General features: G+C 43.1%; 1 protein-coding gene across 3 annotated transcripts; it reads right to left on the minus strand.

Annotated features, from left to right (window-relative positions):
* Nucleotides 1–555: 555 nt before the first annotated feature.
* Nucleotides 556–16304, minus strand: DYDC1 (DPY30 domain containing 1). Of its 3 annotated transcripts, XM_042908775.1 has the most exons (9): nt 16199–16303; nt 15974–16047; nt 13828–13922; nt 13074–13236; nt 12312–12413; nt 5784–5876; nt 3826–3882; nt 3070–3174; nt 556–636 (listed from the first exon to the last, which is right to left on the minus strand). In XM_042908775.1, exons 4-9 carry the CDS (start codon nt 13218–13220, stop codon nt 607–609), a joined length of 534 nt encoding a protein of 177 aa, XP_042764709.1. In that variant the 5' UTR covers nt 13221–13236; nt 13828–13922; nt 15974–16047; nt 16199–16303; the 3' UTR covers nt 556–606. The 3 variants fall into 3 exon arrangements, with proteins under 3 accessions (XP_042764709.1, XP_042764708.1, XP_042764710.1); XM_042908774.1 differs by lacking the exon at nt 15974–16047; XM_042908776.1 differs by lacking the exons at nt 13828–13922; nt 15974–16047 and having other exon boundaries at nt 16199–16304.
* Between the last annotated feature and the right edge of the window lie 13 nt (nt 16305–16317).

Genomic DNA, 16317 nt, shown 5'->3' on the forward strand with positions numbered 1-16317 from the left:
GTGTCCAGCGAGAGCGTCTCTCCAACAGTATCACCAGGACGTCTGCTCACACTGGTTGACCCAGAAGAAATGCTGGGTCTTGGTACCCCAGAACTTGGCATCCTTGCCCATCCAGCCCTACCAGTAAGCGTGAATTAATGGTCCTACAAAGTATCACTGCCGAGCAAACTGGAGAAATCCTCACAGTCCACTTCCAGGGGGGAGCTCAGATCTAAGGCATGTCGAACACTCCCAAGTCCTGCACAGTGGCAGCCCCTTTCACTCTTCACAGACCGTAACCTTCACCTCGGGCAATCTTGTTCTCACGCGCGCGCGCACACACACACATGCACACAGTCTTTTCAGCTCATCTCCCATTTGCGCCTTCCGGTTGCTTGGGCAAACTCTCACTCTTGCTCTCTGAGGAATCCTACAAACAACCAGTTGCATCGGAGAATCCAAAACAACCTGTTAAGGCTACCCTTGAAAGCCCATTTATACAGCTGTCTTTAGAAAAAAAAAAAAAAAAAGCAGAGTTCAGGTTTGGAGGGAAAAAATACAGTCGGGAACCTCATGTTTTGAAACTTGAAACAAGCAGAAAAATGTATTGCTCTTCGGTGGTTGATTTTACAAATCTTGATCAATGTTTAATGCAACCTAAAAGCAGAATAAAAAGTAAATATACTTTAATACAATCAGAACTGTGAAAAGGTACAAGCCAAAGAAATCAGAGTTGGGGTCAATTCTATGTGACTATGTAAATGAAGCTTTTCGATAGTTTTCGAACTAGTTCAAGTAAGATCCAAACTCAGCATGATAACAATGGTGTTCTCAAGCACAGTGTTTATCAACCCATCCTTTCTTCTCCTTCTCTTGCTCCCCTCCCCCCTTTCTTACTGTTATCCCTATCATTCTTGTAGGGGTCCTCCTCCTGTGTCCACCCCTTAAATGATGGAATGTGTAATGGATGTGCCTGAGCCCCGTCCTGAACATTCTGCACATTCTCCTAGGTACCCGACTCCCTCTCCTAGCTTCACCTAGCTCATATGCCGACGACTGCTACGTTCCTATCTCCTGCCTGGACAGCTCTCTTGTCCTCTGAACCTGTGCCGCACATCAACTGGTCTTTGGCCACTTACATCTCCGTATCTCAGGGTCACCTGAGACTCAGCATGTCCACAACGGAAGCCATCATTTTCACAAAACCTACTTCCTCTTCTTACGTTCCTCACCTCAACAAATGGCTAAGCTCTGAGTCCGGTTGGTTGCCCATGGCAGAAACCTGGGCATCACCTTGACTTTCTTCTGTCCCTTATCCTCCCAGCCAATATCAAATCCACTGGGTTCTCCCCATCTCTGCTGTCTACACCCTGATCCTAGCCCTGGTCATCCTGCATCTGGACAATTATAAAACCTCCTAAGTGGTCCCTCTTTTCCACGCATGCCCACTCAAATCCTCTCTCTCCCCTCTAAAGCCACATCTCCAGTCCTCACATAAACCCTTTCAGTGAATCCCACTGCACTTGCCATACAGAGCACAGTGTGATGTGGCCATTAGCCACTTCTCCAGCTTGGAGTTGCACCATCTCCAAGCTCCGCACAACCCAGCCAGCGTCAGAGCTGGGCCATTCCGTTCTGTGGGAGCGTCTTGCTCTCCCTGTCTGCTGGGCTGAGCTCAGACTAACCCCTTAAGTTTCATTTCCTCAGGAAGACTCATTCAGGCTAGGTCTGTCCTCTTAGAGCACCTGCCCTTGGCCCACGCCGCCCCCCCCACCCGCCCCGAGGGCAGGAGCCACATCTGTTCTGTGCATTTGTCTTCGCTACCTCCCTGCGTGGTCCCAAAACACAGCAGACATTTAATGGAACATCTCTACTAACTGATTAGCACCAAGCCCTTCCAGTTCCCCCTTGTGAATAGGCCACCAATGCCATCTCTCTCTCGATTACTGCATTAGCCTCCTAATGGGTGTCCTCACCTCTCTCTCTCCATCCTCCCCTCCGTGCTGCTGCCAGAGAGCTTTTCTAAAATGCAGTGCTGATAGCATCAGCCTCCATTGCCTTTAGGATAAAATCTACGGCATCTGGGCACAAATTACCAGGCCTTTCACAGCCTGGTTCCTGTTCCCTCCCCTGCGTGGTCTCTCCTCCTCCCTGCCTCACACCCCCAACTCTCCCCTGTCAGGTCTCTAGCTGACTTGTACTCTCACATCCTCCCCCTCGCACCCCCAGCAATCAGTCACCAACTTCCTTCAGGAAGCCTTCCCTGACAGGGCTCCTCCGCTGGGCTGGCTGTCCCATTTTGTCAGTGCGCATGGTTAGGTCACTAAATACATCCTCTGCCAGGACAGTCCTGGTCTATACCCGCAGGTCTGGCTTAGATTAATAGCTCCCTTGTTCATTCTCAAAGCCTACTGCTCTGGGCAATAAACCACTTGTTCCCTCTAACAATGACTATTAATTGCTTGTCCAATCGCCTGTTTCCCCCCTAGACAAGGTAAAAAAAAGAAAAAAAAAACTGTTTTATTCACAACAACATCAGGCACAATGCCTGGTACCTAGAAAACACCATGTGTTTATTAAACAAGCATGTGTACTTATATACTGTAAAAGCATGCACTTTCATTAGGATATTTATTTCATTCTAGTGTTTGCTCCTGAGAAACAATAAGCTGGCCCCCAACATTTAACTTAAAGATTATGTATTTCACCAAATGATTTTAAATATATATCTTGAAGAGATTTTGAGATTTTCAAAGCCTAACTCCAAAATATATATACATCACCCTCTGCATATGGCACACCATGACCTCAGCTCCAGCTTCCAGCTACTTTCCCATCAGTGCTGACACATTTGCAAGGAGCCAGACCTGTGCCCAGCCTGCCCCTGGTGGCCAGCAGCACAGGTCCACAAAAGGGCAGAAGGCCGATTGGGAATATGGTCAGCACTCGGGGAACTGGTTTCTTTCTATATGACAGTAAGGGCCCATTTGCCATCCAACCCAGGCCTCATAGGCACTAGGCTTTCCCAGAGTAAAACAAAACAAACAAACAAATCTGTTTTTCACAAAACACTTTCTTAAGGATACTTACATCAGACAGCATTGGCTCATCAAGTTCTTCCACTCTGCTCAGGTTAGGTGCCCCGTACCGATCGCTAATTTCAGCTAGCGTTTTGCCTGAGTCTGGTGTTATATCCTACAATCATTAAAATTCATTTCTAACATTAGATGAGTTCAAAATGAATACGTTAATTTTCTCTGATTTTGGTAGGAGATTTCTGAATTACATCAAAATTCAGCATCATTAATTAATGGAATGAACCAACACCTGTTAATGGAGAGAGAATTCTAGAGATAAATGCTAAAACTTACTTAAATTTCAGAAATTTAATTTAATACAGAAAATTAACATGTATCATTGGAAGTAAACATATGGTCAATAAATATCTCACGACATTCTGGTTTTTAAAAATGGGTGATGGGCATTGAGGAGGGCACTTGTTGGGATGAGCACTGGGTGTTGTATGTAAGACATAAATCATGGGAATCTACCCCCAAAACCAAGAGCACACTGCACACACTGTATGTTAGCCAATTTGACAATGAATTAGATTTAAAAAAAATAAAAAATACAAACGCAAACCAAAAGTCCAATTTTTATCCATTTTGAGATTTTGCTCTAAAGAACACTGTACTTGTGAACTGTTGTTACTAGAACACATACTTGGACTATCAAGTTTGATAATTTCCTTATTAAAAAGTTTAGCTCCTAATGCATCAAAGTTAAGCTTTGCCCCCCAGGACACTCATTCATTTCACGTGACACAGAATAATGTTTCCTTCTCACCTCTGAATGTGAACTATCTTCACTCGTAGGTATGTTTTCTATATTCATTCCCATCTCCTACAATATATAAAAATGAAGAAAAATATTTGAATATACTTTCCATTTTGATTCCATGTTTAATGTTCAAGAAGGTTTATTTTTACATAGTGCTATGATCAGTTTAACAGCAAACATGTCTTCACTTTTAAAAGGGTGACCTGAATACATTTAGTACAAAACTGCAGCTCACAGTCTCATTTAACACTTGACACTAATAGAAAACCATGTTTTATTTATAATTGAACACGACTCTTTAAAAAATGAAATGATCTGAGACATTAAACCGAAAGCCAAATTATTAGTCAGGGTGACAAGTGACAAAACAAAAACTTTCCTTCCATTTGACATCACTGAATCCTCACCAGAGAGAAAGGGGATATACATTCCCAAGTATTTAAAAAAAAATTTTTTAACGTTTATTTATTTTTGAGACAGAGAGAGACAGAGCATGAATGGGGGGGGGGGGGGGTTGGGGAACAGGCTCCAGGCTCTGAGCTGTCAGCACAGAGCCCGATGCGGGGCTTGAACTCACGGACTGTGAGATCATGACCTGAGCCAAAGTCGGCCGCTCAACCGACTGAGCCACCCAGGCGCCCCAACGTCCCCATGTATTTATGTGTGTGTGCGCACATGCATGTATATCCACGTGCCCTCCAACATTCAGACTGAGATAACATCAGCATCTGTGTTTTTGTTAACTACGTGTGTTTTCAGACTATGTATAGGGTTTTGAATTTATCTTTTTTGTTTGTGTTTTATCTTAGTATTTTATTTTTTTAAGTAGGCTCCATGCCCAACACGTAGCCCAATGAGGAGCTTGAACTCACAGCCCTGAGAACTGAGATCAAGTGCCTGACACTTAACTAAGCCACCAGGTCCCCTTAATTTATCTTTTTAAGAATCTCATTTTTTATTTCAATCCATTCTTCCACCTTTCAAAAAAGTGCTCTAAATAATGATGCTCTATTCTAAGCCATGAATAGACATATTCAATGAAACCTACTTCTATTTTTAATTTTAATTGTGGAATAAATCGAGGCTGGTTATAAACATAGAATATAAAATAATCCAGTTGAAAGGTATAACTCAGTCCTTCAGAAGTTTGGTCTATGTGACACATACATTTTGGATCCCAGGGAACATTGGCCAAACTAGAGGTCTGACGTTATACAGACAGTCAATGGAAACAGACTTTTTTTTTTAATTATTTTTTTAATGTTTTTTATTTATTTTTGAGACAGAGACAGAGCATGAGCAGGGGAGGGGCAGAGAGAGAGGGAGACACAGAATCTCAAGCAGGCTCCAGGCTCCGAGCTGTAAGCACAGAGCCCGACGCGGGGCTGGAACTCACGAACTGTGAGATCATGACCTGAGCTGAAGTCAGACGCCCAACCAACTGAGTCACCCAGGCGCCCCGAAACAGACTTTTTAACATAAGTCCCTGCGTAATTGAATGAAAGACATGAAACAGCCATATAAAAATACTTTGAAACGTAAAAATATTGTTGATAACACATCTAACATGAGGAAGAAATATGCGACTGTCTCAGAGATCAGAACGCCCTCAACGTTACAAAGAACTTAACCTTCAACATCAGCTACCATAGTCAAGGACAACTGTGCCTTGACTAAAATGTTGCTAACATCCCCAAGAGAGAACTCTACTGCTCACAAAGCAGTTTCACATATACGGTCTTGACTGATCCTCGTGAAAAACCAGTAAGACAGTGCTAGTGATATCTTGTTATTCTTATTTTTCAAAAAGGCAAAAGGAGACTAACAAGGTTATAAGACTTGTGTCAGTCACACAGCTAATGTGTAGCACGTCTATGAATCCCACGTTATAACAGCTGGAAGAAACAGTTTGAGGGTTCTAAGAGGTTTTAAATAAAGCGGGCAGGTATAAAACTTCAAATTACCTTCTCTAATTGTTCTTGAGCTCTGTGTAGTTCTTCTACTCTTTGTCTCTCTTTTTCTTGCATTTCCAACTCCAGCTGGAATGCCAGCTGTTGCTGAATATTCAGAAATAAATAAGTCATGTTAAAGTCAGATCAATTGCCAGGAATTAACTCTAATCACTCTGAAATGTCCCAGGATAATTAAGTTTATACCTACGTAAATTTCAGACGCTTACGAGAATAAATGATCACAGCCGCCTAATACTTTAGCTTTTACAAATATTTCCTGAAGTCTAACATAAAAAAGGAAGCTTCCTTAATTGCTAATTTGCAGAAAAGAACAATTTGCGCAAAATCATGTTATTTTCTCTGTTCTTCTTAGAGCAACAAATGAGATTGTCGTACTTTTTTTCAGATAAAATCTCTTCATCCATAGATAGGTCTTCAAATAGCCAAACCTTGGTTACAGAAGAGTGGATGAGAAAACCTTAAGTATATTATCTGAAACCACAGATAATCAACAGCATATTTGGTTCCAAGTCAACAGACATGCCACACTAGAATAGGGGTCAGCAAACTAAATTCTGTGGGCCACATCTGAACCCAGTCCTGTATTGTACAGTCCATGAGCTAAGAAAGGTTTTACAGTTTTAAATGAAAATACTGAAAAATACTGAAAGAATAATATTTCGCAACACATGGAAATTACAGAAAATTCAAATTTCGGTGCCCATAAACAAAAGTTTTGTTGAAACACTGCCAGGTTCATTTGCTTACTTATTGTCTGTGACTGGTTTTGTAGAACGGCGGTTGGGTAGTTGCAACAGGGACCATAGGTGGTACTCTCATCATTTTGAGCTCTGCTCAGCACACTACAAATCACAGTCATGCCATTTTATCTCAACAGTTCTTAGAGTGGCATGGTATCACCACACCATGACATTTTTTATAACAGTGCACACCCATCATGTCAAAACAAGAAAAGATGTGGATTTGGAATGTTGCTTTTTGAAGATACAGTGGAGAGTGGATTATTTTATTATCAAATTAAATGGCAAAGTATGGTGCTTACGAAGCAATGATACTTTATTAAAAGAATGCAATACTGGGAATGCAAGCTGGTGCAGCCACTCTGGAAAACAGTATGGAGGTTCCTCAAAAAACTAAAAATACAACTACCCTACGACCCAGCAATTACACTACTAGGCATTTATCCAAGGGATACAGGTGTGCTGTTTCGAAGGGATGCATGCACCCCCATGTTTACAGCAGCACTATCAACAACAGCCAAAATACGGAAGGAGCCCAAATGTCCATCAATGAATGAATGGATAAAGAAGATGTGGTATATCTATAGAATGGAATATTACTCGGCAATCAAAAAGAATGAAATCTTGCCATTTGCGACTACATGGATGGAACTGGAGGGTATCATGCTAAGTGAAATTAGTCAGTCAGAGAAAGACAAATATCATGTGACTTCACTCATGTGAGGACTTTAAGAGACAGAACAGATGAACATAAGGGAAGGGAAGCAAAAATAATATAAAAGCAGGGAGGGGACAAAGCATAAGAGACTCATAAATATGGAGAACAAACAGAGGGTTACTGGAAGGTGTGTGGGAGGGGGGATGGGCTAAATGGGAAGGGGCACTAAGGAATCTACTCCTGAAGTCATCGTTGCACTATATGCTAACTAATTTGGATGTAAATTTTTAAAAGTAAAATAAAAGGGCACATTTTGTAAAAAAAAAAAAAAAAAAAAAGAACGCAATACTACCAGACTAAGCACGTGTCATCACAATATTCTCAGCCCACATGAAAACAAAGGTCAGAAGTATTAGAAAATTTAAGCAGAATTACTTCATCACAGGATTTCTTCACAAAAATTAAAAATAGAAATGAGACTGCAATGGAAGCAAGTTCCCAAGTGGTTCCTTTGTTAGCGAAGCAAAGACGCTCACTTACCAATGATGATTTAATGACGTGTTTTGATTTCAGTGTCCTGGGGGCAGAGGGTGGCGTGGGGGGGGGGGGGGCGGGGACTTACATTAAGATTTTGGTGAAACAGTTGCTCAAAGAGTTGATGGCTTTGGGAGCAACATCAACAGGCAATTAAAAACAAGGTGAATTAGGGGTGCCTGGGTGGCTCAGTTGGTTGAGCATCTGACTTCGGCTCAGGTCATGATCTCACAGTTTGTGAGTTCGAGCCCCACGTTGGGCTCTGTGCTGACAGCTCACAGCCTGGAGCCTGCTTCTGATTCTGTGCCTCCCTCTCTCTCTGCCCCTCCCCTGCTCATGCTCTGTCTCTCTCTCTGTCTCAAAAATAAATAAAACATTAAAAAAATTAAAAAAAAAAAAAAAACAAGGCGAATTATTTTGAGCGATTTTCCTTGGCTCCTGATGGGTAGACTAATGTTCCCAACACTGCTCAGGGGTTACTGTTTACTGGAATCAAGGCTGAGGGTTTTTGTTTTGTTTTGTTTTTTGGAGAGAGAGACAGGAGAGAGGGAGAGAGAGAGAATCTTCAGCAGGCTCCATGCTCAGCGCAGAGCCTGACTCGGGCTTGATCCCACGACCCTGGGTCACGACCCGAGCTGAAACCAAGAGTAAGACGCTCAACCGACTGAGCCACCCAGGCGCCCCAGGGCTGAGTCTGAAGTGACTGAAAGGTCAGCCTCTATGAACAGTCTTCATGGGACAACTACAGGCAAGAATATTTTCAAAGAAGTCGAGAAACACTAATTCAGTACAACCAGCAGCGAAACCTGCTAAGATGTGTTACAACCAATGGTGAACGGAAAGAGGCTTAGTTGGACACGTTTACCAAGCTTGTGAAAACACAGCGTGGAGAGCCTATGAGTCGTGGCCGTATTGCCCACCAACAGGTCCTCTGCAGGAAGCGTCACGTGCTCTTGAGCCAGCGGGACCAGCAGCACCTTTCCTTCACCCTTACGAGCGTGCCCATCATCAGTTCTGTGAATTTCGGTCAGGAACAGAAACCGAATAAATCTAGGCTTGCCCTACCACACAGCAGTTCCACGGCTTCACCGTGAAGCCGAAATTTGAATTTTCTATACTGGCCATGTATCATGAAATGAAAACACGGTAACAGTTTAGTGTGAATTTTGGGGCTCAGGACCAAGATTGAAATTTTTCTGAATGAGAAGAATCATGTTCAGTCACTATTATCAAACCGTAAATGGCTTTGCAAATAAGCTTTTGCCACAGACCTAATAATGTTTTAAAATCGATTCAAACTAAACATACAAGGTGAAACAGCACTAACATGTAAAAATTTAGCCCTGCAGGACAGACATTTCAACAACACCTAATGCTTGAATCACCATGTCAAGCTGCCTCATTCACTTCCCATGCAGGCAAAATCTAAAACAAGAAACTAGACCCCCATTCCCACACAAATCTGCAGCAGGTATATTTCCCAATCTCAAACTATAGATCCAAAGTTTTGTAGTTGGGTTTTTTTTTTTTTGGCCTTGATTTAAGTGCAAATTAAATTTCCATATCCCCAAATCCATTTAACTGTGTGATTGAGAAGCTTTTACCAACCTTCAATTGGAAGTGATTAATCTACAAGGTAATGACATGCCAAAAGGCAAAACAAGATAAAAATCTAACAGAATTCTACAAATGCATTCCAGGAGATAAATATGGTCAAAATTATATGCACATGGACTGATAATCAGTATTTGGCAGGAAGCATCTCTAAGCTATTTTCAAAGATGGAATACTAAAATCTCATTACAGATCAGCATTAACAGATAAATATTTTCAATCAATTTTGATGATAAGGAACATTAACTCTGAACTCCAACTAAGTGAAATATTATCTTTAAAAAAAAATTTAAGTCTTCCAAGCAGTAAGCCGGATTCCAAAAAGAAAGTTATATTTTGCATTCAATTTTATTTTTTTTTTATTTTATTTCATTGACACAACATTTGTGGAAATTTGTTCTCTCTTGCTATGTCTACATAATACTCCATGATACATACATATCCCATTAAGAGCACTTTAAAATTTTTTTTAACATTTATTTATTTTTGAGACAGAGACAGAGCATGAACGGGAGAGGGTCAGAGAGACAGGGAGACACAGAATCTGAAACAGGCTCCAGGCCCTGAGCTGTCAGCACAGAGCCCGATGCGGGGCTCGAACTCACGGACCGCGAGATCATGACTTGAGCCGAAGTCGGACGTCTAACCGACTGAGCCACCCAGGCGCCCCAAGAGCACTTTAAAGCTATGTTTTTAAAACACATCTTTTAAAAATAATACATTTTGACAAATAAAGAGATAATAAACAGGAGTTAATATTTATTTACGAAAGGTCGTTGAAGGGAATTTCTTGGTAATTTTGTATCATGCACACTAGGATAAAAGTGATGGGGTAGGTAGCCGAAGTGCAAGAACACATCACTCAATCCACTTTCAGATATTCGCAGAGGAAGTGAGATAACTAATCTCTCAACAACAATGCAAAATATACTTGGTAAATACCAACCACATTGGTCATCAGAACCAGTGTAACATTTTCGGGAAAATTTCAAAACCTAATTCCCTTCTTCACACATGAGTAAAACCATTAGAAAAAGTATTCAAAAAACAACACAAACAAACAGACAGACCAGCTTTTATACCTCCTCAGTAAGCTCTTAAGTAGAAAATGGCAGTAAAAATACTTCCCAGTTCACAAGGGCCCAGGGTTTACTGGAGAGTGCTTAAAAATCAGTAGCACTAATTGTGAGAGCAGGGAAGTGACCAGAGTCCTGAAGCCCAAGTTCACTTGATCCAATGGACTCCGAGCGCCTCTATGTTTCTTTGCATCTCGGTCTCACTCTCTCCCAAGCTCTTCTCTGGTGCTCCCTCCTCCTGACCCATGTGCCCCTTTTCCTCGTCTCATCTAGTTCTGTCCACCAAGCTATTTCTTTAACTGGTCATAAAATCTTCTGGAGACTATTACTGTTATCTTCCATTCCCCATACAATGCTCAGGGTTCAATGCACAGCGGATCACTTCACGCTGGTCAACAGGATACCGCGAGAGGAGTGCTTGATTTCTAGTATGGCCAACTTGGATCTAAGTAAGACAAAGTGGATGAGTCAAAGAACGTTAAGTGCCTCTACATTTGTGACGTAACTGCCTTGGGGAAGGAGAACTGCTGAGAGGTTCTCCTTATTCTGATAGAAGGGGGCAGACACTGGCTGTAGAAGCTGAAGAACAAGGGCAGCATCTCAAAAGTTGGGGCAACTACAGCAGACACTCACCCATTTGGATGATCGTTTGACATCCAACTCAATGCTTTGCCACCTCCTGATAGGAATTAGCCAAATGATTAGATAAAAAGAAGATTCGGAAGCAGTAAAGTTTTCAGTAGCCATATCTAAGGTGCCTAGAATGTTCTACCCAAGTATCAGGTATGAGAGTTTAGGCAGAGAAACTATTTGCCATGTCTATACTCTCCTTCTTATCCACACACCCAAATCACGGGCTTCTTTCCCTTTCACATATGTGTAGCTGTGACTCGAGACTCTAGAGTTAAGTACTACGTGGTAGAATGGTAAGGATAACCTAAATTTAGTTCAGAGGCTCTTCATAAATTAAATCGGTCCAGAAGCCACTCTGGAACTTTCCCTATCTTGTTTACACTCCAGGACTCATCCCTTAAACCGTTCTCTTACCAACATCTTCAGCTCTCTAATCCTGTTACCCCAAACCTACTTCAGTCAAGAGGTCTGCCCCTTCCACATCTTCACTCAAATATCTGGCCTAAGTGGAGAAAACCCATAATCATAAAACCAAACCAACTGGCAATATTATAAACGCCTGGTCTCTAACTCTAACAGGGTACTCCATGCCACCAAGCAATGCTAAGTTTCCTGGTCAACTCTAACATCCTCCAAAGCCACCATTTCAAACCCTCACCGCTCTTCCCATACCTCCCACTTCATCGCCCCATTCTTGGAAGATGATCATGGTCTCTACTTCATAAAGAAGAAAGAGTCATTCGGAAACTGCTTTCAACTTTGTGCCACAAAACCTATACACCCACATGTACCCAGACTATCCTCTCCCCATTTCTTAACGTCAACCACTCCCTTCCCCTCTGCTCCTAAAAAAACCCCAACCTCCCTCCTTGAAAATCCCCTTGAAAGCATTACCTCCGCTCACTGTCTCCCCCATTATCCTCCCCCCTCCCCAACACACTGCTCCTATCAAGGTCACCAGTGGCCTTGAATGAGCACTTCACAGTCTTGCTCTCACTCAACCAGCAATTGACTCCTCGGGTCTCACTGAGACGCTCTCTCCCCTTGGCTTCCATGAGAACACACTCCCTGGGTTTCCTCCTACCCCAGCTGCTGCTGCTTCTCTAGCAAAGAAGACGTAGATACAGAAACACAGAAACATGAAGATAGAAGAAAGCCATTCGTAACTGACTAGCGATGGGGAGTTTTTCACCATTTGGGTCGCACCACACTGAGGCTGACCCCACTAATTCCAGTCACCCCTGAACCCCCACGCTTGTCTCACCTGCTGAATCAGGAGCTCCTCTGCTTTGAGCCTCTCCATCATTTCCTGCTCTATCAAAGCCAGTTCTCTCTCACGCTCCAGGTTGGCCATTTCCTTCTGTCTCTAGCAGTGTTCAAAAATAATATCAAGTGACTAAGCGGAGATAAAACAATTTGTGAAAACAATCTTGAAAGCATGTTAATCACCAACAATGGGGAAAGGGTAAGCAAATTTTACTTCACCCGTGTGGAAAATGTGTAACAATTTGGGGAAATGTGTGTTTTATTTGAACAAAGAGCATAAAATTAAAATCATACAGTGGGTATGTTCTCGATTATGTAAAAAGAAAAACTACAAATGTATAGAAAATGTATAGAAAAAAGACTAGAAGAAAGAGGTCTTCTCTGGGTATTTTTTTATGTTTTTGATATTGTCCAAGTTTTTCTATAATAAACATGCTATTTTTATAAACAGAAAGAAATAACACTTGAACTTTTTAAAAAAGCAAATCGGACCAATTATTTGACTCTTCTACTTTTTTTTAATGCTTATTTATTTATTTGGAGAGACAGCACATGCAAGTGTGCATGTGAGCAGGAGCAGGAGAGGGGCAGAGAAAGAGAGGGAGAGAGAGAATCCCAAGCAGGCTCCACGCTGTCAGCTCAGAGCCCGCCGGACGCAGGGCTAGGTCTCAGGAATCATGAGATCGTGACCTAGTCGGACGCTCAACCAACTGGGGCCTCCCTCACTCTTCTAATTTTCTACAAGAAGGTCCCCACTTACCAGCTGCTCCATGGTCACATTTTCCTTATATTTGTAAATCCACAATGCTAAATATTCTACCGGATCCACTGGGCGAATTCTCGCCACTTCTGCAAGACCTTGAGTTAGACACGTCCCAAGGCACTTTTGAAGATATGTCGACTCCATTTCTCACCCCTAACCTCTAAAAGGCAAATGTTTTTGCATTAATGCAGGAAATGTTCAGTAAGGCACAATAAAAGTAGAGTCTGGCGAGGCCAACAAAGCGTTACATCCTGTCACCAGTCGTGGGCGCCCCCCCCCCGGGCGCCCCGCCCCCCCCCCCCCCCCCCCCGTCAGGGATGACACAAAAAAGCTGGCTCTGGGAAACTTCTCACAGTTTCCAAAAGGCCTCCACAGATGTCACTACAACTAACACTAAGATACGCTTTCAAAATCCTGGAGGGCTTTCGAGTCCAGGAGTCAGAGAAGAGTAGCAAACAAAACCCCCAACCAGCAAAAGGAAGGAAATAATAAAGATTAAAGCAGAAATAAATGATACAGAAACTAAACAACAACAACAACAAAACAACGACAAAAAAAGAAAAAGGGACACTGTCGTTGGGAGCTGACTATATGCCAAGCAATGCATGTGTCACTTAATCCTCACAACATGGGTAAAAAAATCGGTATTATTTATCCCCACTGTGTGGATGAGGAAGCCCAGACACAAGGAGTGTAAGTCCATATGGTGGAGATGGGATTCATACCCAAATCTTGATTCCAGAGCCATTACCTTCATGACTAGGATGTTCCCCCCAAGCCATGGGGGTCCGTTTTAGAAAACATCACAATACTCCACCTCAAGAGACCACAGAAGTCCATGAATCTCTAAGGACAAAGAATAAAAAGAATTCAACCTTCAAAGGATAGCATAAGAGGCTCCTCATGCTTTGGCCCCAATTTCTTCGCCCGCTCACCTCCAGACATCTCCTCTGCCACCAGCACATCCTGGGCTCTAACTATACTGAACATTCTGCCATGCTGCCAGTCACCCCTTGCACACTTCAGTCTCCAAGACTGTTGTGCATAATGATTCCTCACCATCTCCCAGCCTGGGAAATGTCTCTCCTCACCCGCAAGATGTAGGTCATCTCTCATTCCCTGAGCCTTCCCAAGCACCATAAAGAAATTCTTCCTTCTCCAAGCAACTCACACAGCACCTGTCATACAACCTGAGAATCATCTGTGTACGCGCATGTCCGTCCTCCCTCTAGAAGACAAACTCCTCCAGCTCCTCAAGGAGTGTGTTTTAACCACAGGGCAGACATGCTGGTTCCCCATGGAGCAAGTGAACGAGTTTCTCCATTCTCCCAATAATGTCCCAGTCTATTCAGTTATGAAGATGGGACAGGAATAATCTTAGACCAGATTTAATTTTTTTTGAGAGAGAGACAGAGCATGAGCAGGGGAGGGAGAGAGGGAGACACTGAATTGGAAGCAGGCTCCAGGCTCTGAGCTATAAGTACAGAGCCCGACGCGGGGCTTGAACCCACAAACCGTGAGATCATGACCTGAGCCGAAGTCAGATGCATAACCGACTGAGCCACCCAGGTGCCCCAATCTTAGACCAGATTTAAAAGAGAGAAGAGAGAGAGAGAAAGAGAGAGAAGGAACGAAGGAGGAAGGAAGGAAGGAAGGAAGGAAGGAAGGAAGGAAGGAAGGAAGGAAGGAACAAGGGAAGGAAAGAAATGTAGCAACAACTGCATCTCAGGTGCTTTGAAAAAACTAATCACCCTCAAATTACCCTCACAGCGTCCAGTCTCTTCTGAGAATCTAATGAGATATAATCGTTGTTCAACAAATATATACTGTGTGCCTATATGTCAGACATGAGCAATTATAGAGCAGAGAATGCCAGCATGTCTGGTCCTGTCCCTGGACAGATGCACCTAATATTCCGCATAAAATTTCAGAAACAACAACCTCCTGAGGTTCATCCATAAGCCCCACCTCTTCTCTCTCATTTGATGGTGATGAGGGTACAAAATGGTATAGTCCCCATGGAGAGGAATTTAGCAATATCTAGAGAATTAAACAGATATTTACCCTTTGAACTATCAGTCTCACTTCTGGGGATCCTATCTTGCAAAAATATGGAGTGATGATACATACACATAGTTATTTTGCACCGTTATTTAGAATAGTCAAACTGGCACTGCATCCAAAACTTCTTCATTAAGGGACTGACGAAATACAACAACACAATGAATTACTGTGCATATAAAAGACAGGAGGAAGGTCTCCCTATTTTAGAGACCTGGAGTGACCTCCAGGACACTGGGAGAAAAAAAAAAAAAGCAAGGTGCAAAAATTGTATATAGTATGTTTTGTATTAACAACAGCAGTGGAGAAAGGAATGTGTAATATGCGTACATAAGTGCAGCCATAAAAACTTAAACTCTAAAAACTGGCACAAATGAGCCTAATTCCCTATCGAGCTGGCATGGGTGTCTTAACCATACAGAGAGAATGACAGTATTACAGATAGTTTGAGACGCGGTATCTTCACTGTGCTTCTTCCGTGGGATATACTCTAAGGACAAAAATAACTACATTGACAGGCAATGTCATCTGAAGTGGAGTAACACAAAACAGGCAACAGATTCCTGAAAATAAATGGGAAAGGGACCATGTCCCCAAAGAAGAAACCTCTGGCCTAAGAGCGGCTCCCAATGGAGGGTCAGTCTCGGATCTATGGGCATGGCTTAGCAGAACCCAGGTAACATCTGCTACCTCGCTTGGCATGTTTCCTGTCCATGAAATGACAATATCCATACACAAAGGATATTTGTGTTCTTGCAAGGAATGTTACTTATCATATACACCAACGGGCGCATCGGCGCAAATAGAAGAAAGCTCTTTCCCACAGAAACAGCTACCTCAAGCCCGTAGAAGTTGTCACAAGAAGTACAAAGAAGTCCTTTTGCCCATGCTTAGGAGAAAGTCGGCCGGCCTAGTGAGAAAGGAGGGGCCCGGGTAGAGTTTCCAGTCCTCTCCACCCGGCGGCGCAGTGCCGCCAGCGGGGTTGAGGGGGAAGGGAGGGAAAGTAAGAGGAGGAGGAGGAGGCGGTAGCAACGGCGGCCGCCCCCAGGCGCTGCACTAACCTCGCTCTGCTCGGGGAGCCCAGGCGTCGCCTGAGCCCCACACCACTCACAAGGTCCAACGGCCCGAACCACCGCGCGCGCGGGACCCCAGCCAAGCGCCAGCAACAGGTCTGGGCGGC

The sequence above is a fragment of the Panthera leo genome, chromosome D2 (assembly GCF_018350215.1).
Source record: "Panthera leo isolate Ple1 chromosome D2, P.leo_Ple1_pat1.1, whole genome shotgun sequence".
NCBI lineage: Eukaryota > Metazoa > Chordata > Mammalia > Carnivora > Felidae > Panthera > Panthera leo.